Source organism: Lissotriton vulgaris, unplaced genomic scaffold (genome assembly GCF_964263255.1).
Source record: "Lissotriton vulgaris unplaced genomic scaffold, aLisVul1.2 SCAFFOLD_871, whole genome shotgun sequence".
In the NCBI taxonomy this organism is placed as follows: Eukaryota; Metazoa; Chordata; class Amphibia; order Caudata; family Salamandridae; genus Lissotriton; species Lissotriton vulgaris.
The window spans coordinates 342,034-367,546 of record NW_028245531.1 but is presented as its reverse complement, the minus strand read 5'-3'; the positions used below and the strand labels follow the sequence as shown (position 1 = coordinate 367,546).

At 44.5% G+C, this 25,513-nt stretch overlaps 1 protein-coding gene across 2 annotated transcripts in view; it reads left to right on the top strand.

Moving 5' to 3' along the window:
* The window catches only part of LOC147666375 (la-related protein 7-like), a 203,588-nt gene that overhangs the window by 52,571 nt on the left and 125,504 nt on the right, over positions 1-25,513 (top strand). For both annotated transcript variants that reach the window (XM_086949097.1, XM_086949096.1), the window contains exons 7-8: positions 10,010-10,396; positions 15,697-15,835. In XM_086949097.1, the coding sequence (XP_086805223.1) occupies positions 10,010-10,396; positions 15,697-15,835 (526 nt within the window). The remainder of the gene's footprint in view (positions 1-10,009; positions 10,397-15,696; positions 15,836-25,513) is intronic.

The window sequence follows — 25,513 nt, the reverse complement described above, 5'->3', positions numbered from 1 at the left end:
GTAATGTAATGGTCTCCAATGTAACAACTGACATTCAGTTTGGTTGACTCCCGCTTATGCGGTTCCAGTTCTGTGAAATCCGGTACACTGGGTTGGGAAACAAAGTTTTTCGAAGGCACCTTCTGCCACCCAGAAGGACCTGGAATCTAAAGATTTCTCTTGGAGTTTGGGAATAATGAACAGTCTTACTTTAGCCTAATGACCCGGTCATTCTCTATTGCTGAAAGTCGAGAAGCCCGCAATTAAAAAAGACTGCCCCCAAAATTCCTTTGTGTTGATCCAACTAGAGCCTTTTGAGGAAAAGCCAAATCCTCCTGCTTAGTGGTTACTTTGCTCATACGAATATGCTCCACCATAAGACTAGAAGAGCATGTACATCTAGAACTAATGTTAAAATAAGTTTTGTTTCTTCCGTACCAGTGGTGGCAAGCAAACTGTAGGAAACTGGCTCTTCATGTGATATATCTATAACCTGATATACCGTGTAAAGTGTCCAGAGGTTCCCTTGCTAGTAGACAGGGGCGTGCTATGCAATCCCAAAGTGTACTTTTAGGGGGTAGTGTGGTGGAGCAGCCTTAAGCTTACCACAGAGGATACTAGACATTTGCAAATACACACAATGATTAATAAATAACTCACACAACTCAAGAAGGAGATCCACACCAGTTTATAAAACTAGAAAGTATCTTTATATATGTTTAAACATCGGAGAAAAATTGTTCGAGTAAGTTCGTTTTTAAATATAAATTCTTTTCAAAAGTGGACACTGCAATTTCTGAGTTCTGCAATGTTATCCTATAGAAGGAAGAACAGGTTCTGCATACAAGTACTGTGCATTGACTTATAAGACCAATCTCCAGGAGTTAAGGAGAGTGGTAGGCAAGGTCCAAGGCAACACCAGCAGTACACCACCAGCGGCACAAAGGCGGTCGGGTGCAGGGTTCAAATCGGCATCTGGAGCCCAATGTATTTCAAACAAGATTGGTCACTACAATAAGAGGATGAAAGCTCTGACCAGGAGGCCAGTCGGGCTGAACCAGCAAATAGGCCTTGCGATGCTCGTGGATGCGCGGGGACTCCTTTGGTCCTCTTCTCCACGGGGCGAATGAAGCAGAGGTCTCCTTAGGCGTCAGGTTTTTCCTTACCGGAACAATTGCGGTTGAGGGAACCTACGTACAGATGCTTCAGGCTACATTTGGGAATGCAGGAGGGGTGAAACCACAATGGTCTCGACCTCTAGAAGGCTGGGGGGCCTTATTTACACTGGGGCCCTCTTCAACTCAGGCCGGAGGCACCTGTGCAGTGGTTGCTTCGGGTGTAGGATTTTGCGGTTCTGGAGGCCTCAGGCCTCTTTTGGAGTTTCTTCAGGACAGGTCTGCTGTTAATGGGAGACCTTGAGTTTTTTCGAAGGCAGGCAGTCCTCCCAAGTTTCTGGAGTCAACAGCTGCAGGACAAGTCGACCTTTGCCTAGTTTTCGACGAGGGGCGCAGCCAGACCGGCAGGGATGATAACTGGTTGGCTGCTTCTTCTCTCCTCTCTGCTTTTGTGGCTCTCTAGTGGCCTCTCTCTTCTTAGGTCATCAGGATATGCATCTCTGGTGCCAGGGGCTCACCAAAATAGTGAATTTAGCAGAGTGTAGGGTAATAGCCATAGTGACCCTTGTAGTCACTCCGCCCCCTATATTACCACTTTCTCTGGGAAGTGGGTATAACCCTGTCTCAGAATTTCTAAGTAAGCCATCACAAAGATTGTTTCTTCCAAAAAATAATGTCCTTAGGGGTGGTACTAGCCTGGAGGTGGCACGCCTATCTGACTTGCTAATTTTCCCACCTATTTAGGTGCCAAGGGGCTCTGAACAAGGGGGCTTCCTCTCACGCTCGCTGGCCCAGGGAGGCCTGTGGGCATTCTGTGGGAGGCGGGTGTTACACCCTCTTCCCGGACAGGCTTTTCTTTTGGCTCTTCTGAGAGAAAAGGCTCTCACCCTAGGAGGTCAGAACAGCATCTCAGGTGTTCTGCTGGAAGACACTAGTCAGCAAGGACACCAGTGGCTGGTAGGTTTTCGTAGGGCACCTCTAAGGTGCCCTGTGGATGCATGTATTGGTAAATCCAATACTGGCATCAGTGTGTGTTTTATTAATACGATTTGTTTTATGCCAAACAACTCTATATTCGGGGAAGCCATCATGTCGCTGGGGAACTTGTTTTCACTAGTGTCCAGCACATGTATTAAAGATGGCTTCCCTGGTTTCTTGTACTGGTAGTAATCGGACTGACCAGTATAAGGGCATATCTGCTCATGCAGGTATGCCCTCACATGAATTATTCAGCACCCTACCTTAGGCCTGTCAGGCCTGGTGCAGGGGTGACTTATAAATATTACATGCAGTGCTAGGGACATGGCACACAGTGATATGCGACATGTCATGTTTTCACTTTTGTCTGCACCTAGACATGCAGCTTACAATGGAAATCTTGCATGTGCTTGGTGATGGGTCCCTTAGGGTGGCCCAATTTGCTTCAGCCATTAGAGGCCCCCTTAAGTACCTTCTATATTACGTTTGTCCCTATGTACCAGGGTACCATTTACTAGGGACTACCAGAGGGCGCTAAAGGTTTTGCTACATGGGGGAACAATTGTACAGGTTTGGGAAAGCAATCTGGTTCTGGGACCTGGTTAACAGGAACCTAGTTTTTTTTTTAAAGTCGAAATCACATCATTTACCGGGCAAAAAGTGGGGGTGACCATGTCAAAAAAGGGCACTTTCCTACACAACCGGTACCAAATTCACCAGTCCCACTTAGCAGCCTTGTGTCCTCTGAGCTGCCATGTAACAAAGATGCAAAAAGAACAATTGATGGACAGAATGCAGAACAATGTCATACATTCACCCCAGTCCAGAGATCTGGGCCTAAATCCATTGTTTTTTTGTTCACCATGCCATTCCAGTTTGGATCCAGCCATATGCAAATCAGTCTTGACCCTGGGCCCATGGGAATAGTCCAGCCCGAACTGCCAGGCCAGGTCCTCCCTGGATTGGAAACAAGCATCCTAGGACCAATTTCGGGCTGTCAGCCCTCATCAGCCAGGATAGTTTGACTCCAGTGGCATGGAGAGCACGGGACCCACGTCTGGGCATACCCGTCTCACTCTGGGTGACAAATGCAAAAAGAACAATTGATGGACAGAATGCAGAACAATGTCATTCATTCACCCCAGTACCGAGATCTGGACCTAAATCCATCGTTCCAGTTTGGATCCAGCCATATGCAAATCAGTCTTGACCCTGTGCCCCATGGGAACAGTCCATCCCGAACTGCCAGGCCGGGTCCTCCCTGACTGGGGGTGAGTGCTTGCAATGTTCAACACTCAGCCCATCATCCCCTTTGGTTTTGCTTTGTTCGCCCTAAGTTGGCAGGGTATGCCCAGACGTGGGTCTCTTGCTCACTTTGCTACTGGATTCAAGATAGCCTGGCTGATGAGGGCTGTGAGCCCGAAACCGGTCCCAGGATGCTGGTTTCCGGTCCAGGGAAGGCATGGCTTGGCAGTTCGGGCTATTCCGTTCCCATGAGGCACAGGGTTAAACTGATTTGCATATAGCTATGTCTGAACTGGGGTGGCGGAGTGAGCTAAAGAATGATGATGGATTAAACCCAGATCAGTTGACTGGGGGTGAGTGCTTGCAATGTTCATCATCCCCTTTGGTTTTGCTTTGTTCGCCCTAAGTTGGCAGGGTATGCCCAGACGTGGGTCCCTTGCTCACTTTGCCACTGAATTCAAGATAGCCTGGCTGAGGAGGGCTATGAGCCCTGAAACTGGTGGCAGGATACTTGTTTCCTGTCCAGGGAAGACATGGCCTGGAAGATCAGGCTGGACTGTTCCCATGAGGCACAGGGTCGGACTGATTTGCATATAGCCATGTCTGAACTGGGGTGGCGGAGTGAGCTAAAGAGTGATGATGGATTAAACGCAGATGAGTTGACTGGGGGTGAGTGCTTGCAATGATCAACACTCCCCTTTGGTTTTGCTTTGTTCGCCCTAAGTTGGCAGGGTATGCCCAGACGTGGGTCCCTTGCTCACTTTGCCGCTGGATTCAAGATAGCCTGGCTGATGAGGGCTGTGATTCCAAAACCGGTCCCAGAATGCGTGTTTCTGTTCCAGAGAAGACATGGCTTGGCAGTTCGGGCTGAACTGTTCCCATGAGGCACAGGGTCAGACTGATTTGCATATGGCCATGTCTGAACTGGTGTGGCGGAGTGAGCTAAGGAATGATGAAGGATTAAACCCAGTTCAGTTGACTGGGGGTGGATGCTTGCAATGTTTAACACTCCGTCCATCATCCCCTTTGGTTTTGCTATGTAATTAAAGATGACATCTGTAGGGAAATCTTCTACCCAATGGGACAAATGTTCTGTCAGAATTACGACCGCCGATATTCAGTCTGGTGTTAGCAGTCAGATTGACCAGTTCATTGACCATGTTCTATCATGTATTTATATATTGGGGAGTGCATGTCTCCCCTCTCTTATTTTAGAGAGCTGAACGTCTTACTGTGAGGAGTCTGATTTCCTCTGTTTGGGGTGTTGAAGGAAGGGTGCTTATACACTAGAGCTTTTTCTGATGTTCGGCAGTCACTATCTCTCTCCTTTATAAACTTTTGCTGTCTGTAAGTAAGAGGTGCTCTGTTTAGTGTTCGCTGAAGCTCATGTAGTTTGGTTTTGCGCTCAGATTGGTGTAAAGGAATTCCATAATTTAGGACTACAAATGTCCTGGGTGCTTCAGACATTTAAAGGTTCACTGAGTAATGAAATGTGTGTTCATTTAGCAAAGATTTCTGGTGCATATAAAGTGAGAATGGAAGTTCAGGTAATCTGGGTCTTTTTTTCCCAGTAAGTTTTGTGCACATTAAATAGAACCTTGAACATGATCCTTGTGTACTCTGGGAGCCAGTATAATGCATTTAGGACTGGTTTCAGGCTGTATTGCCAAGGGCAAACACATTCTGTCTCCTTGGTAATGTAGCCTTTAGAAAATAACAATGAAATTCTTAGTGAGCCCTGAATGGATTACATTTGGAATAGTTAGTGTCCTTGACCAATGTGAGCTCTACCTAGTTGTTTGGAGAAAAAGTTAGAATATTTTGTGAATAGGAAGCCTGCTAGATGATCACTTTAACCACTTCATAGATATAAGGTGCAAACTCCTCATGGAATATGATCCTCAGAGTTCCTACTTTTGGAGATGTAAATCTGGGTTGCAGCTAACGTTAATCTGAGGTCTTTCAAGGATTGCAGTCCAAGCGCACAGTTCGGTTATGTTCTTCCAAGGACTTGAGATTTGATTTTTGTTCTCTTCTTTTAAATGAAGCTCTTAAATCTCAACATGTGGTTCATGCATCAAGTGATCTTCGTCTAGTTCTCTGGGCTTGTTTCTGCACACGTTTGAAATTCGCTTGAGGTGCGACTTGAGAGCCTGTATTACAGGGCATGCATAAATGTTGAGAAGCACATGAGAGCTGTTATCACTGAGGATATGTCACATGACCCTGATCATGAGAATTCCACCGAACAAATCATTACTTTTTGGCTGTGGATTGAGAGAAATTACTGGAATCGAAACAAATCCAAAATCACATACCCTGTATTCCAGCTTTCATGGGGAATTTATTTTTGCTGTATATTGCTACATCAGGTGAACTCCCCAGAGCTCCTTGTTGATGTTAAGAAATTCTTTGTCCTCCGTGCATTTGATGCGGTTCCACATGGGTCCAGAGCTATGGAATTTACATATCATGTCTGATAGAGGATGCAGAAAACACAGAGATACACCCCTATATGTGGCGATTTCATAGCTAAATATATTTCCCTGCCTTAAATGCATAATGAGTTGAGTGCAGTGAACTTACAAGTAGCCTATTTTCACTTTTCAAGCTGGAAAAGGCTGCCTGCGGTTTCTTCGGGTCATTGAGAAAAAACAGCATTAGAAGTAAAAAAAAAATCCCTTTTTAGTGGGCCTATCACCAGGTGCACCTGGCAAAGCCCTGCTGACAATTATCTTCCTTTTGAGTGTTGAGGAGGTGCATATCATCATTTGGAAGATTAGTTCTTTAGACAATCCTCACTGACTCTATTTCTCCCGCCTCAGTCTACCAGCTTTGGTCGGGATTTTGTGTATGAATTTAAATCATGCCTCAGACTCTAACGGACATTCAAGCTCATTAGTACTCTCAAGTGCACTGCATGTGGGAAGGCCTTCTATTGCATACAGCATACTTGGGACTACAGAGTAGACTGCTCCACTTCTTCCCAATTTTACTTGCTCGCCTGGGTTTTTGAATAGTATGAATTTTATGACTTCCTAAACTCAAAGGGAGCTGAGGTTGTCACTCAAAAGAAGACTTATTGCTGCCGCAGCCATACTACTGTTTTTCATAACATTATAGTTCATTGCAACCTGCACAGAATATAATAATGTTTCTGAATCTATGGGAAATGATGCAAAAAGAACTTTCAAAGTGTACATTTGCTCAGAAAGTGCTAGACCTGTTTGACAAGTAGTAGGTGTCATATCCAAAGAAGCAGAGTTTAAAAGAAAAATGCCACCCTTTTTAATCCTTGCTCCCTCTCCTGCTCCTTCGCCCATATGACATAGGAAGTAGAGAAATCACAGTTATAATGGTACACAGACTCAGAAAAAACATCTTCTTTCAGTGCCTGTTTTTTACAGTGTTGTCCATTACAAGGCTGACTGCATTATTTCATTGAAACTATGTTTCTAGAGGTAGAGATAGTAAAAAGATGCTGCCAACTTAAATATGGAGGGGTGGAGGATGTAGAAAACTGAGGTCACCGAAAATCAAGAGTCTAAAATGAGTGCCTCCTATTGGGTAGCCTGCACGTTTACGTTCCATCTTGCTATAGAAGGATGGAGATCAAGTAGACATTTGGCCCATGTTTTGGATTTTGTTTTGTGTCATAAACTTGAAACCTTTGAACTAAGTATCTCTTCTTTCATGATGTTGGGCAGGGAACTAGCGCTTCAGATTTAAATTAGTCCACACTTTGAAGGCTATGCAGATGTTGTTTTTCTTTTCCATGTCGCTTTTGAATTTTCCATCTGTCTAATGTATATATTTGTGACTTAATGGTTTGTATTCAGTCGTGTGTATTGTAATGTACCTTTTCTTTTCTAAAGAAAAGGCACCGACTAACCTGACAATTATTTTTTCAGTGTTATTATTGTGTGCCAGTGAAAGGTGATTACTAGTCCACACCACCTCCCCAAAGTAGGTAGGCCTTCGACTGCTCGCTTCACTACCCTTAGAAAGTCAAGAGCTACAATGGGGTGCTTGATTCCCAGCATGGGGAAATTGTGGACCTATTACTTGTGTAGCCAATACAACAAATAACCCATTTTCCTACAGACAGGGCAAGCTGGCAGTTCCACATTACCTTTTAAACTTTTACATTGTCATATTGGCATTAACTGATGTACATTTGCTGTTATTGTTTTCTGCCATTGCCCCTTCTCTATTGACCACCTTTCCTAACTTGCATATTGAAAACCATTCGACATTCCAGATTTTTTTTTTTTTTAAAGCTAACCATTTTGTTTACTTCACTTAATACCTGGATATGTCTGCTGCTACAGGATGCCTAGAAACCAAAGTCGCTCTTTACGGAGTCCTGCAGATCTGCCCCGAAATCAGTATGGTCACAGAGTAGTTCGCATTTTGCACTATTTGTCTCCAGACCATATGCACTAGAATGATTAACATTATAAACAACTCAACAAGCATTATGCAGATTAGGGCAAAGGGTAGATAAGCCCCAGTTGTATTTAATCTGACATTTTAAAACAATTAGTCCAACCTCTACCTAAGTGATATTTAGTTTTTGGCAACGGATTTGAAATAGTCTGCTTGTAATAATTTGGCAAGTCATGTGAAGCCTCTGAGTGTACTTTATTGTACCATCAAGCCTGAAGTGGGATCTTTGTTTCAGTATTGTATCTCCCCAGTAGCCTGACACCTACACCAGTGTCTTATATACTTTTCTTGTACATGACACTTAAGGAGCGACGCACACCAGCTCAAGCTCTGTTTTGTTACAGAATACTGTGAAAAATACTTCTTGTTCAAAATACAGGAAGTAAACAGCATCTTATTGCTACTTTTCTATCTCATTCCTACAAGATAGATCTTGCAAGGTCATTTCTCCTTATCTCATTTCAGTTTCTACGTTTATGAAAGGGCATCGAAGAATGTACATTTCCTTTCTCTGATGTTTTAACGTGCATCTCAGAAAAACATGGCAGTTGAGCACCTATGTTATGAGCTGCACTGTTTAAATACTTTTTAGTTAAAAAGGATCAAGCTTGCTTGTTAGGCCCTGTACTTTGATCATGTACTCTAAAGCATTTAATGTACCGTGTCATTGATGGCAAACAACCTGGCCTGTGTTGTAGGTAACTTTAAAAGTACATATAAAAGCCTTTCAACACAAGTCGATATTCACAAAAAAGTAATGTTCACAATTAGTAGCAGTTAGAGAACAAAACTGCTTGCATGCCTTTGCTTGCTACACATCCCAGATGTCATCTCTTACTGTTAGGAAAACATCAAAAAACGTTTTATAATAAAAAATGGAGAACCACTGTCGGTACCCCAAAGGTCATCAAGGTCAGGGAGGGAACTTTAGCCATGCTCTGAGTTTGGTGTGGTAATAGGTCATGGTCAAAGACCATGCCCATTGCCAACTCGGGGTGGCTGAAGGTCTGGCCTTGTGCCCAGCCCCTACAGCCTACACACAAAGGCCATTCTGAGATGGTTTGGGGAAACCTTGCTAAGTACAGGGCCTGGGCAAAGGCAAAATCCTGCACTGATAACTTTCCAGGTTTATCCAATGCCCATACGGTGAACCTATTGATGATGTTATTTATTAAATCATCTCTTCCATCTTGAGCGGAGCATTGTGAGAAGATTTGGTTGTGTAGGTCAATAAAATATATAACTGTCTGATAACCACATGCACCCTTTGCAAAGCACAGCTGGCAGTACACTCGGGCAAACCCGCATTGTAAAGGTAAAGGATGAGCCCCTAGTCATGCATGCCTGTATGTATGGGTCTGTGTTGGGGCACATTAACTTGTGGGAATCAGGGAAGAAGACAATGCTGTGGGGCCTCATTTTAAGTGTTTTCTTAGTTCTATCATTTGCATGCTGAGAGTGTCTCCTCTAGGTCCAGATCACAAGTTGCACAGTACTTGTAATTACTGTTACCGTGCAGTTGCTGCCTCCTCATTTCAACCACATTTGCGGACCTGGTTTTACGAGGCGTAAAATCACACACAATTCCGAGGTCCATGTGGATTAAAGTTCTCATTTTCTATCTGCTTTCTATCTGCTTTAAGTAAGTGGTAAATGGGTACATGGACTTCTGGCTGAGGGGGGTGGAAGGCGGGTGGGGAAGGGTAGGAGTGGAAAGGGGAAAAAGCAACCTGGCAGTGGGAGCACAGCAAGCTACCCCCTTGTGGTCAAAATTAAGCGACCTAGGACTAGAGCTCAGATGCCTGACTCCTGTGATTCTTACGACCTGGAATTTCTTGCAGGTCTTGTCTTCTGACAGCCATGACACTGTGCCCATCATAATCAGGCTGAAATTTTCCACATGGAAATTCCACATAACTCCTAATCATGGCTATGCTGGCATCTAGAATCCAGGAAAACTGCTGTTTGCCTTAAAAGGGTGCACGTTTCAGACAGTCGCCCATTCAATCTGAAGGACTACGAAGTGTGTTGAACCCCACAGATTACTCTGTCCTGCAAGATTGAACCACTGCTGTTTTCGTATGGAAAAAATGCATCTTTTGTTGCTGTTGCGTCCTTTACCGTAATGTGTACTGTGGCAGGGGACATAGTCTTTGCTTTGCAGCACGTAAGCTGTTCGAGAAATACTTCTGTGTAGCATCTCCATATATTTATTTTTATTTACAAATGTTAATGATATGCAGAAGACAAGAAAAAAAAGAAGAAAAAGAAGAAATCTAAGCTGAAGGAAGAGAGCAGCGAGCAATCTACAACAGAGGTGAAGGATAAAAGCATGGACTCAGGAATCCAACAAGTGAGTAAGACAAAAAGGCACAGGACAATCTCTGAGTGCTCCGACATGGAGTCCTCTGATAGTCACAAGCATCATTCGAAGAAGGAGAAAAAAAAGCGGGACAGGTCTGTGAGCTCCGAAATGGCGGAGGAGCACGCACGGCCTGTAAAGAGGAAACGCAGCAGCTCCAGCGACAGGGAAGCGCCATCTTCAAAAGCCAAGAGGTTTTCATGCAAGGAAGACGGGGATACTCGGCACAAATCAGCAGACGACATCACAACTCTAAAGGAGTGCAAAGGTAGGACATGTTTCACATGTTTGTTGTTGCAGCCTTAGTGGCTGCAAACAGTTTATCCTCATTGCTTGATCTCCTTGGCGATGTTCAGTTAGCAAATAATTGCCCCATCTCAAATTTGATTACAGTTATGGTAGCTTACATTACATGCATAATTAATAAGCAACAAATAAATATTGAATTGATAAAAGTAAATGTGTTTACAATTTGAGAAGCCAGGACTGCTTCAAACATGAGTTGAACACCAAATACCCATTCATATCCCTGTAAGTTGACATAAATCACAGGCGTTGTTGGTGTTGTTTGAGAAAAGTGTGCTTAGGATAGTATATGTATTGTATGAATTTAGAATCTAGTGCTGGAGCAAACTGTGTCTCTTCCTGATTCGCTCAGCGTACCACAGTGAGGCAAATTTTGCAGTGTACAAAAAGTCTAAAAATAACTGGACTCCCTAATGGGATCCTGCTTATGAGTTACTGTGAGATAATTAGCAGGGTCCTGGGCAGTTGGTCCTTACTGTGTTAAGAATCCTGTCTAAGTACTGTTGTTTATCACCATTATTTCTGGATCACCAAAATAATTTCACTGTGATTGGGTCAGCATTAATCATTGGTCTCTTCAGGGGCAGTAAAGTCGAACAGTTGAAGATTTTACTGTAGAAGGGGATTATGTACTCTGATAAAGCATGACAATGTTAATTGCACTCAATAATGCAAATTCCCAGTATTCAAAGGATTGTGCTTGGGTTTACAGATAATAAAAAAGCAAGCTTAAAATTATCTCGTTCCAGTGTATGACCCCAAACAGCCTTATTTATACTTGGCCGTAGAGTGGTAAAACATGAGGAAAAAGTGCTCTCAGACATTACACTTTTTCCTCATATTTAAAGCATTTCTGCACCAGCGCAGAAACTCTTTAGAAATCTGCATTTAAAATGTGCAGGCCTACAGTAGAAGGGGAAACCGCCTTTACAACACAGCAATTCCCACGCAATGTCTTTACTACATAGCTTTTACCATGCATGCATTAACAACACATCCATGTTTTGGTTCTTTTTGTAGGGGATGATGAGGGTATTGGGTTGTAAGTGTATTTTAGGGATATGGGGTGTAAAGGGCGTTTATAGGGTTTAGGGGTGGAAATGGGTATTGGGTGGATGAGGGTATTTCTTAGGTTTTAGGGGTGGTTAGGGGTATTGGGTGGAAAGGGTCTGTTTAGGGTATGGGGTAGCAAAAGTATTTGTCTGTAGTAGTTGTGGGAGTATGCTGTGGTAATAGTATTTAATAAAGGGAGGTGTTTAGGGATTTATCCCTAATATAAATAAAGTTAATTTATAGGAAAAATGGGAGGTTTGGGGGGGGTCTCTACCCCCCCCTAAAAAATGTAAAACAAGATATATAATATATATTAATTATCTTACATGCATGGTAAAGGCAGATGTGTGGTAAATGTATGCGATGTAAAACGTGTGTGGTTAAGGCATAAGAGGTAAAAACATGTGTTGTACCGTCGTACAACCATGCAGAAATTGCGGAAAAATGTGATAAGCATGGTTTATTGTCCCACCTTTGTATGGCACTTTTCCCTCCTAAACTTAATTTATAGATTTCTCCGTTTGTGTCTGGAAGGTGGGGGGTGGCAGGTTAAAGACCACCAGGATTGACTTGGCATTTTCGGATTGGAAATATTGTTTTAGTATATAAAGAGGCCTGTTTTAAATCAAATTTTAAACAGTAAACCACTGGAAAATGATTGGCCGATTGACCAGACAGCAGAGGTCCGATCCTCCCACCAAAGAAGCACTTACTTATCTCTGGTTGTGTGCTAGGCCAGCGTGGTGTGAGGAAATCCATGTTGTAATTGAAACGTCTCCAGTGAGGACAGGACATTTTAAATAGGAGTGCCCCTCTGTGAAAAAATGCTTTCCGAAGTGGAAGCAAGAAAGATAAACTTCAAAGTCATACAAATGATGGATGAAATGCAGAGCAAATCAATCATTCACCTCCAGTCAACAGACTTGGGTTAAATCCATAGTTCTTTTGCTCACCATTCAACCCCAGTTTAGACCCAGCCGTATGCAAATCAGTCTTGACCCTGTTCCTCATGGGAACAGTCCAGAACGAACTGCCAAGTCAGGTCCTCCCTAGACCAGAAACAAGTATCCTGGGACCGGTTTCGAGGTATTACCCCAGATCAACCAGGCTAGCTTGAATCTAGTGACACAGTGAGCCCGGTACCCACACCTGGGCATACCCGGAACACTTAGGGCGAGAAAGCAAAAGACATGGTCTCAAAATATACCAGCACAAAAATGATGTGTATTCTTGCATGTTAAAGTAAAACACTTGAATTATTGCATGCCCATTTCCTTAAATATCCAGAAAACTGCATCTTTTTCTTTACATGCAGTGTTATCCTCATGTGTTAGTGAAGAAGTGGATTTCTTTAAATCCAGTGTAATCAATTGTTCGCTGATGCAGAATTGTTATTTCCGCATGAGGGGATAATTGCCGAAAAACTACGGGAAATGCAGCCAAGTATAATTGAGGCTGGTAATATTTAGTGGATTTTCCTTCATTAACACATTAGCCTTTGTTATGCGATGACTATAGCCTTCTGGTCTTCCCAGGGAACTTGGTAACTCGCTCTACAATATCCATAACATTTCATAAAGGTGTCTGATACAGTTGATGCAGTGTAGCTACATTGCAATGATGCACCTTGCCCTGTGTTTTCAGTAGCTCTGGCTTCAGAGCCGAGCAGTTCAGTGGGCAGGCGTTCTAGGATCATGCAACAAAAATAGTAAAAAGACCATGAAACCATCACCCAAGAATCGAGAGACCCACCCTGTGCAATAAAGAGCTCTGTTCAGGATTCCGTCTGAATCTCCGTGCCCAAGTGAATAGTGACGGTTGTCTCGTTACCGGATTAGTCTCCGCTAGGCCTGTTCCTCTATGGCCCCCTCTGTGTGCTCCTGAAGCCCACAGGGCCCTCCAATCACCGTCCGATGGGGCCTCTTATGTATATGACCTTGCCTCATGTGGCAGAAATCTCAGGTATATGAGCCGTCATTTCCGTCCTACGTGCCCATGTGCAGGGTCACCTCTCCACAGGAGCCGGGACTTTCTGCGATCTCTAGTACTGCAGAGCTCGGAGCTGGCCAGGCGGAGTACATCCAGAGGGGCCAGCTGCCACACGTCCAGAAATTTCAGAGCCCTTTCAGGTTTGGGACCAGTAACGGCCCAGGTGCCGACATCTGTTTCCAAGCATGCGTAGCTCAGGTTGGCCCAGCACTCCCTCAGTGCCGGCCTCGATAGTCAGTGGCCGCTGAGCGGGCTTACTGGACTCTATTTTGCCAGCCTCCTTGGGAACTCCGTGCAATCGTCTCTGCGGGCGTCACACTCAGTTAGTCTTCGGTTTCGGCATCCAGTGCCACTGAAACCCGGGGCTGCACTGAACCTCCAGGCTACACCCAGCACATCAATACTGCTACACCTGAGCCTGTCAGTTTCTCTTTTTTGAGGCATGTTCCATTCAGGTACTTTGTACTTGCAGGGGCTTGAGGATCTTCCTTGAATCCGGACTGTCCCTCGCCTCATAAAAGAAATCTATCTCCTCTCCTGTTGGACTGGTCAACTTTTTTCTCTTCACTTGCCACAGCAGCAAGGTGCCTTACAAGAATCAACCCTTGCCCCAAGTCAGATCAGGAGAACTGCAAATTCACATTTGTTTCATGATAATACATTTTGCTGTTGCCTGAGTACACTGTTCCTCTGTATGTCAAATGTTGTGCAGCTCTCTGGGCCCAGCAGTCCAGTGTTACTGCCACTTTATTAGTGGTTGTGAGAAGCCAAAACCAACCAGAGTGCATCCTTTTTCAGTTTCGAGCACATCAGCCAATCTTAGTGAGGTGAATGCTTGTTCTAATGAGAGAAGGTGCAGACCTGTGCATGAAAGCAGCACGTTGGGCGCTTCGTAAGGACTGTGTTGGAAAGCACGTATGAAGGATTTAGAAGGGGTTTTGATGAACAAGTGTTCCCAGATATTTTACATTTTGCCAGCTTAAACGGTACTGGTGCTTGGCGGCCCTGTGTCACATGGTTTAGTTGAGACCGTGACACAGATTCACTAGAAGGACCCACGGGAGGTCTCACAAGTTGTTCCTTATACTCTTGTCCTGATGAGGCCCATATGGAAGGGCTGAAACGCGTCGACAGTTGAAGAAAGGAGGAATCCATAAAATCAAAAAGATTGTATTTACTATGGATGTGCAAACTACCAAAAAGGCTTAGAGGTGCAAATGGTACCTCGAGTGTAGCTGATTACCTCACAGTGGCTCGCAGCTGATCAATAAAGCAAACACTTCATTGTAAAATCAGGGGGTAGGAAACAATTGTTGCCTTTTTTGTGATGATTTATGTATCTTTGTGTGTTGCTTTTTTGATATTGATTTAATGGAGAACAATTAAAAAAGAAATGAAGAATTGTTCCAACCAGGAATATACAGTTGGGGCTTGTTTGAGATGTGATAAAACAAGATGGGACAATGTACCATAAAATAGGAGGGATTTGATGTATCCTATGATTATTTTAATTGTATTGATCCCTCCATATCACTTGTCGTATAGTGCAATATTGCTTGCCCACAAGGTGGAGGGTCATTTTGGCGAACCTCTACTGTTGTGCAGGTCTCTGGGCCCAGCAGTCCAGTGTTAATGCCACTTTAGTAGTGGTCGTGAGAAGCCTAAACCAACCAGAGTGCAGCCTTTTGCAGTTTCGAGCACATCAGCCAATCTTTGTGAGGTGAATCGTCCTTTGTCCTCTCATTCTTCTTAGCATCCAAAGTAGAGTGTCCCAGACAGACAGCTTGGACTGGCCAAGGTGTGAGGTGGATTAGTTTCACACACAGTTCTAAGCTAGGCCACTTACACTAGGTGCTATCCAGCAATGCAGAAATATAAGGTTATGTGGAGTTTCGTATTTGCATGGGTAAACTTTCTTATGAACAAAAGCCTCACCAACCTATTTCTTGGAGGGGGCTCTGGGATTGAGTTTACAGCTTTCCACAATATCAAAGAAAATGGGAGAGTTTGTAGGGCAGGACAGAACAAGCATAGGGCAGCAGTGCACAGCTTTTCCATTCTTTCATGAGTGCTTTCACCTCAATTTACAGTTGAACTATTTTGAAGAACAGTGACAGGAGTAGAATTTTAAACACTATTTCTTATGTAGAAAGTTTCGTAGACCTGTTGCTCCTGGTATTATTCTCTGCACACCTAACAATGCACCATGTTCCGTTGTAGAAGTTTCTACTGAGGAAGAAAAAGATTGCACGGACAAGAAAGATACAGCGATGTCCAAAGTTAAAAGGAAACGTAAGAAGAAACACAAGGAAAGGCACAAGGTGGGGGAAGAGGTTATTCCCTTACGAGTGCTCCCAAAGTAAGTGAACTGCTAACTTGAATATTTCTTTCCTTTTGTTGCACTTTCTGAGTCTCCAAAACACCTAACCTGTGATGTAAAATGTCATACTCCAGCTTAATATTTGAATAAAGATTCTGGAGAAAGTCCAGTTATCTACAGTCAGGCTGTGAAAATATAGACCATGGCTACTTGCAAACATTTTCCCTGGGGCCAAAAAGTTTGGTCTGTGGTGTGGCCAAGGGCCGTATTGATGCCAGCAGGGTAGCGGTCGGGGAGCAGGGGTAAAGGTGGGTGTAGAGGACGCAAAGCATGTACATCTAATGACTCGGTTTCAAAATGTGAAGCCAGAAGACTTGGAATAAATCCCAGCTTTCCCACTTTACCAAACTGAGTGATCCTGGGCAATTGTTTTTATATCACTATCCCGCCTTTTATTTCATTATCTCTAATAAGAGGACCTTGAAATACATTACTTAAACACGTGCACTGTATGAAACCTTCTCATGTGTTTTAATTTAATAAACTATAATGTCCATGTGTATTCGCAACCAAGGCCACCCAAAGGGTGCACATAACAACTTACTTGCCTCTATTATCATTGTTGTCAGGGTGGGTGGAAGCATTCATGTTTATAAATCAATGTTTGAAAACTATTTTTGTAAATACTTCTCAATGCACTGATATAATCTGATGCACTAAAGTATAGCGATTCTGCATGTTAATGAAATACACCTTTTGTATTTGGAGAGAATTTATCTGTACTTTTACACATTTGTTGCACAATGTCTTTAAACGTGATATTATTCGTAAAGTTAAACACTGCAAGACACCCTATTTGTTTCCTTTTTATCATTTTACTTTACATATTTTTAATGTTGGTGCTAAGTCGGTACTGACTTTGACCAGGGGGCCTCATTTAAAGGTCAGGAGGGCCGCACTTTGAGTATCACTGATCTATACCCTTCCATTGTCCTCAAGAACATCCCAGGGCTCCTGTTTATGTCGCCCCTGCAACTGAAGATATTTCTTACTAGAACCAACCAAACACCCATTCTGTGGTCAATAATAGTTCAGTCAACTTGCTTTGCATGTTCATTTCCTCATCTGTCGAAGACTGACTAGGTGTGTTGGAGTGACAAAGTAATTTGCACTTTAACTTGGATTTGCAAACTCAGAGCGATTTGGGAATTGTGTATGTATGCCCATTCTTAACATTACCCCAGTACGATGTATTCTGTGCATTGGCAAATTTCTTAACGCAGCAAGAAGTGAGCCCACCAAAACATTTCTGTTTGAAGACCGTGTAAGGAAAAAAAAAGAGGTTACGCCAGCAAAAAGTGCCCCAGTGATCTGCATCTAATGAGATTATCATTTAGAGAATCCTGTAAAACTCGATCTGAATGTTGTCTTCCCATATTAACCTGTTACCTGGTGCTTAGAATTGACCTGTTTGCTGTGGTCCCATTAAAGATCCCTGTTTCCGCTAACATTATTAAAAAACTGAAATCAGTTACTTGTTTTGTTCTGTCTTTACCTGCTGGAACTGGAACAGCAGCTAATAATTGCTATTACAAATTTCAGTTTCTTTCCACCTTCCTGTAAACTAAAGGGAAACATGGAACTATAGGTTGTGAATCGTATCACTTTTGCCTATACGTGGGAAAAAATATACAGGAATAGAAAGGATTTATTAATGTTAAAAATCATTTTTCTACCTCTCCTGCATCTTGATATTTACATAATAGAGTAAGCAGAAGTTAATAAAATGCATTCAGTATCTGCTGTCTACTTTAATGTAAATATTTTTGTTCGGACTATTTATAGAAGTAAATTATAAGGGTCCTTGCCAACGAAGTTGGCATAGAACATATAGCACAGAATAAGCAGTTTGCATACAAAGATGTTTCTGTTCGAGAAAAATAAGTTTTTTATAAACTCGGCTTTTAGCTTTGTGAAAGTAAAAATTGCAATGTGAAACAATGAAATAGTAATTAATGTGAATTTTATTTTTATTTCCTAGTTTGAATATTCTTTTAAGAAAGAGTTGATTGTACATTGCTTAATTGTAATTAAAGGAGAAGTCATACAAATAAAGTACTGAGTTATCAGATACTTAAAACATAAGGCTATTCTTAAGAAAGCTGTTACTGAAAACAACAGCTGGCTTAGTGTCTCCGTTAAAATTGCTTTTCTGGCAGCAATCCTGCTTGTGTGTGCTGCCTTTTTAGGTCTCAACTACAGCATTGCTTTAGCAATGCTTGTTTGTCGAGATTATAGTAAGGCTCTCAAAAGTCTACCCATACTGCACGGATTGGGTACAGTTCATGTGAGCCTGGCGCGTGGACATCGCCAGCCACATCGCACACCATCGGCCTCGGCATCAGACATTAAAGAAATCCTGTCCCCTGCCCCTCGCTTCAGACTTCAAAGGAATGCGCTCCCCCACCCCCGCCACAGCAATTCTGAGAGCTTGTTGCTTTATTGCTCTCATACTACGATCATACTTTTTACTCCCTATACCGTGTATACCGCTCTGCCAATGGACGCTTTACTAGATAGTGCTAGCTCAAGCACTCTTACTCGCGGACTCTTCATCAGAGACAGTAACTGGTCTGTGAATCAGACAAAATCCCAGCGGCGTTACCTTTCATGTCCTCACAGGCAAGAGACCAGGCTTTCTCCGCAGTAATACAAGTGACGAGCACTTACTGCCCCTCAATGCCAACTGTATTAGGGAGCCCAGACCTTTTTTAAACAAGCATTTGCAATGCAATAGGTCTCGCATTAGGAACGTTTGAACTATTAGTATTGTAAATGACATTTTTTATTTATGTGTTGTTTTTGAAAATAGCGAAATGAATAGCTTTGTCATTTACAATGCCAATAGTTTTAACTTTTGCAAACGTGACACCTATAGCATTTGTAATGCAATATTTGTTGTATTTACATGACTTAGATGTATTATTACAAATAACAATGGGTTTTATTTTTTTTAATAATTAATACTTAAATAAAAGTTATTGTAATTTATAATGGCAATAGCTTTAACTTCTGTAAATAACTTTTGGAAAGATTATGTTCAGTGTATTTTATTGTGATGAAAATCCAAGAACTGAAGTGAAATATTAACATCTTTTTGTGACATTTGTAATAAAGTTTGAAACATTGAGAGAACATATTAGAACCAGTTGTTGTTGAATGGTTGCACAGAGTGATGCTGTGGCCTTCAGTGGTGCTGAGTGATGCTGTGGCCTTCAGTGGTGCTGAGTGATGCTGTGGCCTTCAGTGGTGCTGAGTGATGCTGTGGCCTTCAGTGGTGCTGAGTGATGCTGTGGCCTTCAGTGGTGCTGAGTGATGCTGTGGCCTTCAGTGGTGCTGAGTGATGCTGTGGCATTCAGTGGTGCTGAGTGATGCTGTGGCATTGAGTAATGATGTGACGTTGAGGGATGCTGTGGCGTTGAGGGATGCTGTGGCGTTGAGGGATCCTGTGGCGTTGAGGGATCCTGTGGCTTTGAGTGGTGCTGTGGCGGTGAGGGGTGCTGTGGCGGTGAGGGGTGCTGTGGCGTTGAGGGGGTGCTGTGGCGTTGAGGGGTGCTGTGGCGTTGAGGGGTGCTGTGGCGTTGAGGGGTGCTGTGGCGTTGAGGGGTGCTGTGGCGTTGAGGGGTGCTGTAGCGTTGAGCGGTGCTGTGGCGTTGAGTGGTTCAAAGTGTAATGAATGAGTCATGCTCACTATTATTAATTCATTTTGGAGCTCAATCAGGAATACAAGCCAACCATAGTACCCATAGCTCTAGAATGAATACTCATGGATGAGCAATACTAGAAAACATATAATAAGTTGACTAAACTAGTTGCAAAACTCAAAGACTAGTTTATGAGGTGCATTTGGAGCACAGTCTCGCTTCAAGCAATGCCAGCTGCTCCACTATTCATGCCTGGAAGCATTCAGCACCTAATCTGGATATGAAAAGATTACCAGTTCCCCATCTGACACCGGGGGATATTGCAGAAGAATTAAAATCTGCAGCAATAAATAAAGCATGAACTCGAATTCTCATTTAAACTGCCAGAATCTGAATCTACAGTAGAATGATCTTCTCCAGCAGAGAAAGCAGCCCATATGCTCCACTTACTGCTTCTACCGCAGAGAATATGTTGAATAAAAAGAAGGCACAGAATGTACACCTGACCGTAGGGAAATATCACAATGCATGCCTCCAAGAGAACAATGGCGAATGCACTGCGTTGAAAAAAGATAGCAGGCACACATGGGATTTTGATGAAAAAAAACTCGAAGCAAGAACGAAAAACAGAGAAATAAATGCATCAAACGGTCTGGCGTAAACATTTTGTCTTGTGCGGTCTTTTAATTTAGAACTAGTAAATTACAAACATGGGTTTTTGCACAATATACCAAGATTAAGAGCTATGGGGTTGTGGAAGCCGTTAAAATGATCAGTTCCTAAGCACCTGGTAGCGTGCCCCAACTTGCAGCAGCCTTTGATGTGCGAGCGAGGGGGGGGGGGGCGGGGAGCTGGGGCGGGGAGCGGAGCCTTTGAAGAGTGATTACACTGCAGTCAATCATTTATCCGCAGACACAAATGTGACTGTGTTAACAATGCTAGGTTGCTTTAGTATGTGAGATGCGGTATAAAAAGAAATAAGGACACAGCATTCCGCCTATCGATAGACTATAAAATGAAGCCCAGGGTCAATCATAGAAGGAGCCAAGCTGCACATACAACATTTACGCAAGTTTGAGCTATTGGCATTGTAAAATTAAAAGGCCTTTTTTTTTTAAAACATAAATAAAAGGCATTGTCATTTACAATGCCAATAGCTTAACCTTGCATAAATGCAAGACCAATTGCATTGCAAATGCTAAGCAAACCATAATCAATAATCACATATCTGCACACAAATAAAAAATGCTACAATATGAAATATAGACATGAAGATTTAAAATACTTTAATGAAATGTCACATAGACTTCTCTTTTTTGCACGTTTACTCTGCCATATTTTTCACACGACCATCCTCCATTGGCACTCGAACTTACTTTTTTTAAAAATGCACTTCTTGCTTGTTTGAAACTTTAAACTTGTGTCTTCAAAGTTGTCCGTAGCAACAATGTTGCTTATGTACTTTAATTGTTTTTATGTACTTTAATTATTTTTATATAAAGCCTTCTGACACCCATCGGATCTAGTCCGCACTTTATAAATTAGTAAAATAAATAAATAGTGGATGGTAGACTGGCAGATGTGAAATTGTGTGCACTCATGTGCTGTGCAGCAATATAAACAAGAACGAAAGACAGGCCAAAGCAGGGTGAAGGATTGGAGCATGAAGCAAAAGCCGAGTGTGTTATGTAGCGCTTTTTGGAGGTAAGGATGAAGGGTAGTCGAGATTAAATGGCTTGTCCTGGATCACTTCATATGGTCACAGGCGTGCTGAGGGGAGTGGGGGGGGGGGGGTGGGAGCGGGGAGCGGCAGCTTTGAAGTCTCGTGGTTTGTGACGTGAAGAATGTTGGGGTAATTAAAGGTGGCCGAGCGCGCACCCTTGAAAGCCCCCCCACTCAAAAGAGCTCCCATCCATGCATACCCTTCGGGGCTACTTCGGTGCCACATGCTGCAATGCTGGATTTTGCTAACAGCATAGCATAAGCACAAAAGATGAAACCCAGGCAGTGGCAGATAATCTCATTACTCAAACATGCCCATGGGCATGTTAAAGAGGACTTGTCACCCCCATAACATTCAACAACAAGCATGACAAACTCCCCAGGCTGCCGGGTGCTTGAGGGTGGCACGGCTCCAGCTGATATCACGTCCAGGAGGCAGGATGGGGTGGGTTGGGGCAGGGAAGGGAAAGCTTCCCAGCCACATTTTAGTTAGAGTAACTGGTAAACATCACATTACTAGAAACAAAAGTGGGCAGTGTAAGGGCACAGGGTCAGGGACAAGAGAAGAGATCGGGCAGAGCAAACGGGTAAATTCTGAACTCGGAATAGAGCATAAGAAAAATAAAGCAGCAAAAAAAAACAAGAACGAAAGACAGGCCAAAGCAAGGTGAAGGATTGGAGCATGAAACAATAGGCGAGTGTGTTATGTAGCGCTTTTCGGAGGTAAGGATGAAAGGTGGGGAAAGCCTTCAAGGCAGCGCTGGGAGGGGGGCTGGGCACGAAGGAAGGAGAAATGCGAGTCACAGCCTGGCGGACGTGACGTGTGAAGCAGTGGGCGGGGAAGCAGATCCCTTTGAAGCTCTCGGAGGCAGGAGCAAATGGTATGGGGAGGAGAAATGCTGCTGGAAGGCTCGGGCAAGCTCGTGCACGAGGATGTGCACTTCTGGAAATCCGCTGGTTTAGCTTTCTGGTTTCACCCCAATAGGTCTCTCTGCAAGACCTAAAAACATGTTATCATGTTGAAAGTGCCTCCCTGACCTGCGAATAGAGCGCAGATGACGCAATAAAAATGTACAGATATACAATAAGCTTTTATATTGGGGAAATGGCTTTGATCCATAAAACTAATATTCATCTGCATAGAGCATCGTTACCCCTTCCCCCCCCCCCCCCCCTACCACCACCCAATCAGAGTCTGCTATTAAGTATTAACCAGGTCACTGTTCATCCAGAAAAGACAGACACCGGTCTATGTACCGCGCTAATCAATGTAAAGATGGGAGGTCAGATTTGACATGTTTAACAGTGCACAGATCCAGGTGATCAAATACACTAAATTGCTTGGTCACTGAAATGTTTATTTCACACCACTCATTACCTACTACATCCCTTGCTAGTGTCTTCTCAATCTTTCCATCGTGTCCTCCTCCTTCCTTTCTCTGCTTCCTCCCCCTCTCATTTCCGGTCGGTCTCGCTCCCTCTCCGCCTCCTGTAACAAACAGTCCTGTTTTGGTCCAGGAAGTGAGCGATGCCTGCAGTGTGTGCGCGCCTTGGCTTCCCACACACTGCTGGATCATCTTTAACCCTTTCGATGCTGATGACGGAACGGTTCCGTCATCAGCGTCGGTTGAGCTGTGCTGATGACGGAACCGTTCCGTCATGACTCCGCCCGCGCAAGGCGGAGTCAGCATGGGCGGGGAATTTGTGCCACACGGATGCGGTTAATGGCTCCCTCCAGGGCTGAGGCTGTATCTTTAGCTGCGTCTCTTCCAATGGGAAACCGCGCTTCCTGCAGGTACCACTTGCTTGTAAGTGATCCCTTGGGTCTTGCAGTGTGTGTACCTGACCTCTGGGTGGGGGCAGTGGGAGGCAGCCAGCGTCCATCCCCTTCAATGCGTAATCGAACCTGCTTCTAGGTCAAATTTGTGGCATTGATTGCAGAGGCAGCCGTCAGATTTGGTTAACCTCTACTTTCCATCTGTGTGCGTTCTGCAGGGTCCCCTGGGCTACTGGCACCTTACAGAGAGGTGGGCGGTGTAGGAAGGTACCTCCTGACTATGGTTGCCCCCAACTTTTAGCCCTGTGTTTTAGCTGGTTTACGACATAGTTGGCCTGGGACCCTGCCAATCAGGACCCCAGGCCTACTGCTCTCTCTGTAAAATGGATTCCATGTACCTTAGGTACATTTCCAATTGGTACTGGGCCACCTTATCAGACCCTGTAACTCGGGGCATAGGTGTACCCAGAGCCTGCCAGGGGCTGCAGCATGTATTATGCCACCCCTGGCTGGGCATCTAAATCTGACACAACTGGCTGCATGACAGCTGGGGCAAAGTCGTGTAATCACCCTTTGCTTTAGGTATAGTATCCCTATATCTAACCCTAAAATGGACACGTGTATTCCTGTAAGTCACTCCTTTGGCAGGCCTTAACAATCCTGAAGGCAGAGTGCTTGGAATTATGTGAGATGGTGCTCTGGCATGAGCTGAGCCCGTTTGCAGCTTGCGGAACCAAGTCCTAATAGCTGTTCCATGATATCGCATACCATATACTCTTAAGTGCATTATAATCCTCGCGGTTATATGCTAACTCTGGTATTGCTTTATCAAAACATGTCGAGTAAGGTGTCATACGAATTGGAATACTAACCCCTCGCCAATTCTGGCGACGGGGTTAGCATTCCACCCTTCTAGAGGGACACGACATGTATGTAACCCTGAACCCCGGTTAAAGTTAACTCGAGCCTCAGCATCACAAAATGGATGCTGCTACCACAGACACAAGTCTGACCCCCTGCAGCTGGGAGTCCTTCCAGCGAGGGGAGCTTGGACAAAGGGTTTCCTGTCAGGGGCGGTGCTAGCACCATCCCAGACAGGGTTTTGTGTATCCTGGGTAGGAAGGGCTTCACAGGAAGGTGACTGCAAAGTGGCACCCCGGTGCTCACTGTGCATAGGCCGGCCAGAACCAGTTCCAGGGGCTCACCAGCCCCTGGCCTGGGGAAGTCCGGCATGGGAGAGGGGTGTAACCACCCCCCTTCCTAGTCCCACCCATAGGCAGGACCTAGTCACCGGGTCAGCCCCTTTCTTTAGTATAAAATTAGGAGCGGGCCCCCTGTTCAAATGAGATCATCTTTGGAATCAAGACACGACTTTCTACGAAAGGACTTCAAGATTTCTTCTTCAAGATTCTCCCTTGTGACTAAGGAGTAGTCACCCTGCATCCGCGGGCACCATCTTAAGAACACTGCGGTCTGCTGCAAGTCCTTCCTCAGGAATCCGACGACCCAGCTCGACGAGACCCGGCTTCCCTGGCACCTCTGACCTCTACTCATCTCTACAGCAAAGCTGAGAACCGTGAGTGCGACGAGACCTCGAGGGACCGGCTATCGCCAAGACTGCACGACTTCTTTACAGCAAGCCCGCCGAGTAACCCTCTGGTGAGTGCTTTGGGGTCCAAGAAGCCCCGACCCTGAGCAGCCCCAGCACCGAAGTACAGCCTCCCAGCATCTCCACGATCGGCGTGGGGCCCTTCTGCTTTTTGCTGCTCACCGCGTTGTTTGGCTACTAGCCCGTTGGCTTGTGGCCTTCTTAACGACGCCCGACGACAACACCACTGCTGGTCTGGTTGCTCCAGACTGGCCCTTGCTCCCTTCCAAGAGAGGAGCACCCCGGACCCTCCTGGTCCACTCCAGACGCCATTTTGAGTCCACCGCGTGGGCTTGAATTTGCCAAGGCTTTGTTGCCCAATCCTGGGTCCAGCGATGCCGACAGCTTCATCCATCGTGGGACAGCTCGCTCCTCCATCCTGGTCGCCGACAACGCCTCCTGGTCCGTGAGATCTGCAGAGCCCAGCGTCGCCCACTCACCTAGTCGAGGTGACTACCATCCGGTGCCCTCCTGGTGCCACCTGACTACTGGCTAGTAGTCACGAACTTGGTCCCCTCTGCTTTCAGGTGTCATCCATCTTCAAGATCCAGGCTTGGATCACTTCGAACTCTCTTCACTGGTCACCTGCCAGCATATTCCTTCCAGGCTCCTGGTCCGTCTACGAGGATTCCCGACGTCTTTTGAGACCTATGCAGCTGTAGCCACTGGGCTAGGTAACTTCGGCATTTCGGTGCCCCAGCATAGCCTCACTATCCAAGGGTCAGAATCCACTTTCGTTTTCCTCCTACCAGGTCGGGTTCGCCCGAGAACACTAACTTTGTGAAATCTAGCTACCATAGACTTTGTCCCGCATCACGCGTGAGAGTGTACAGACTGCACCCGAGTCCCCTGGGTCTCCTAGAAGT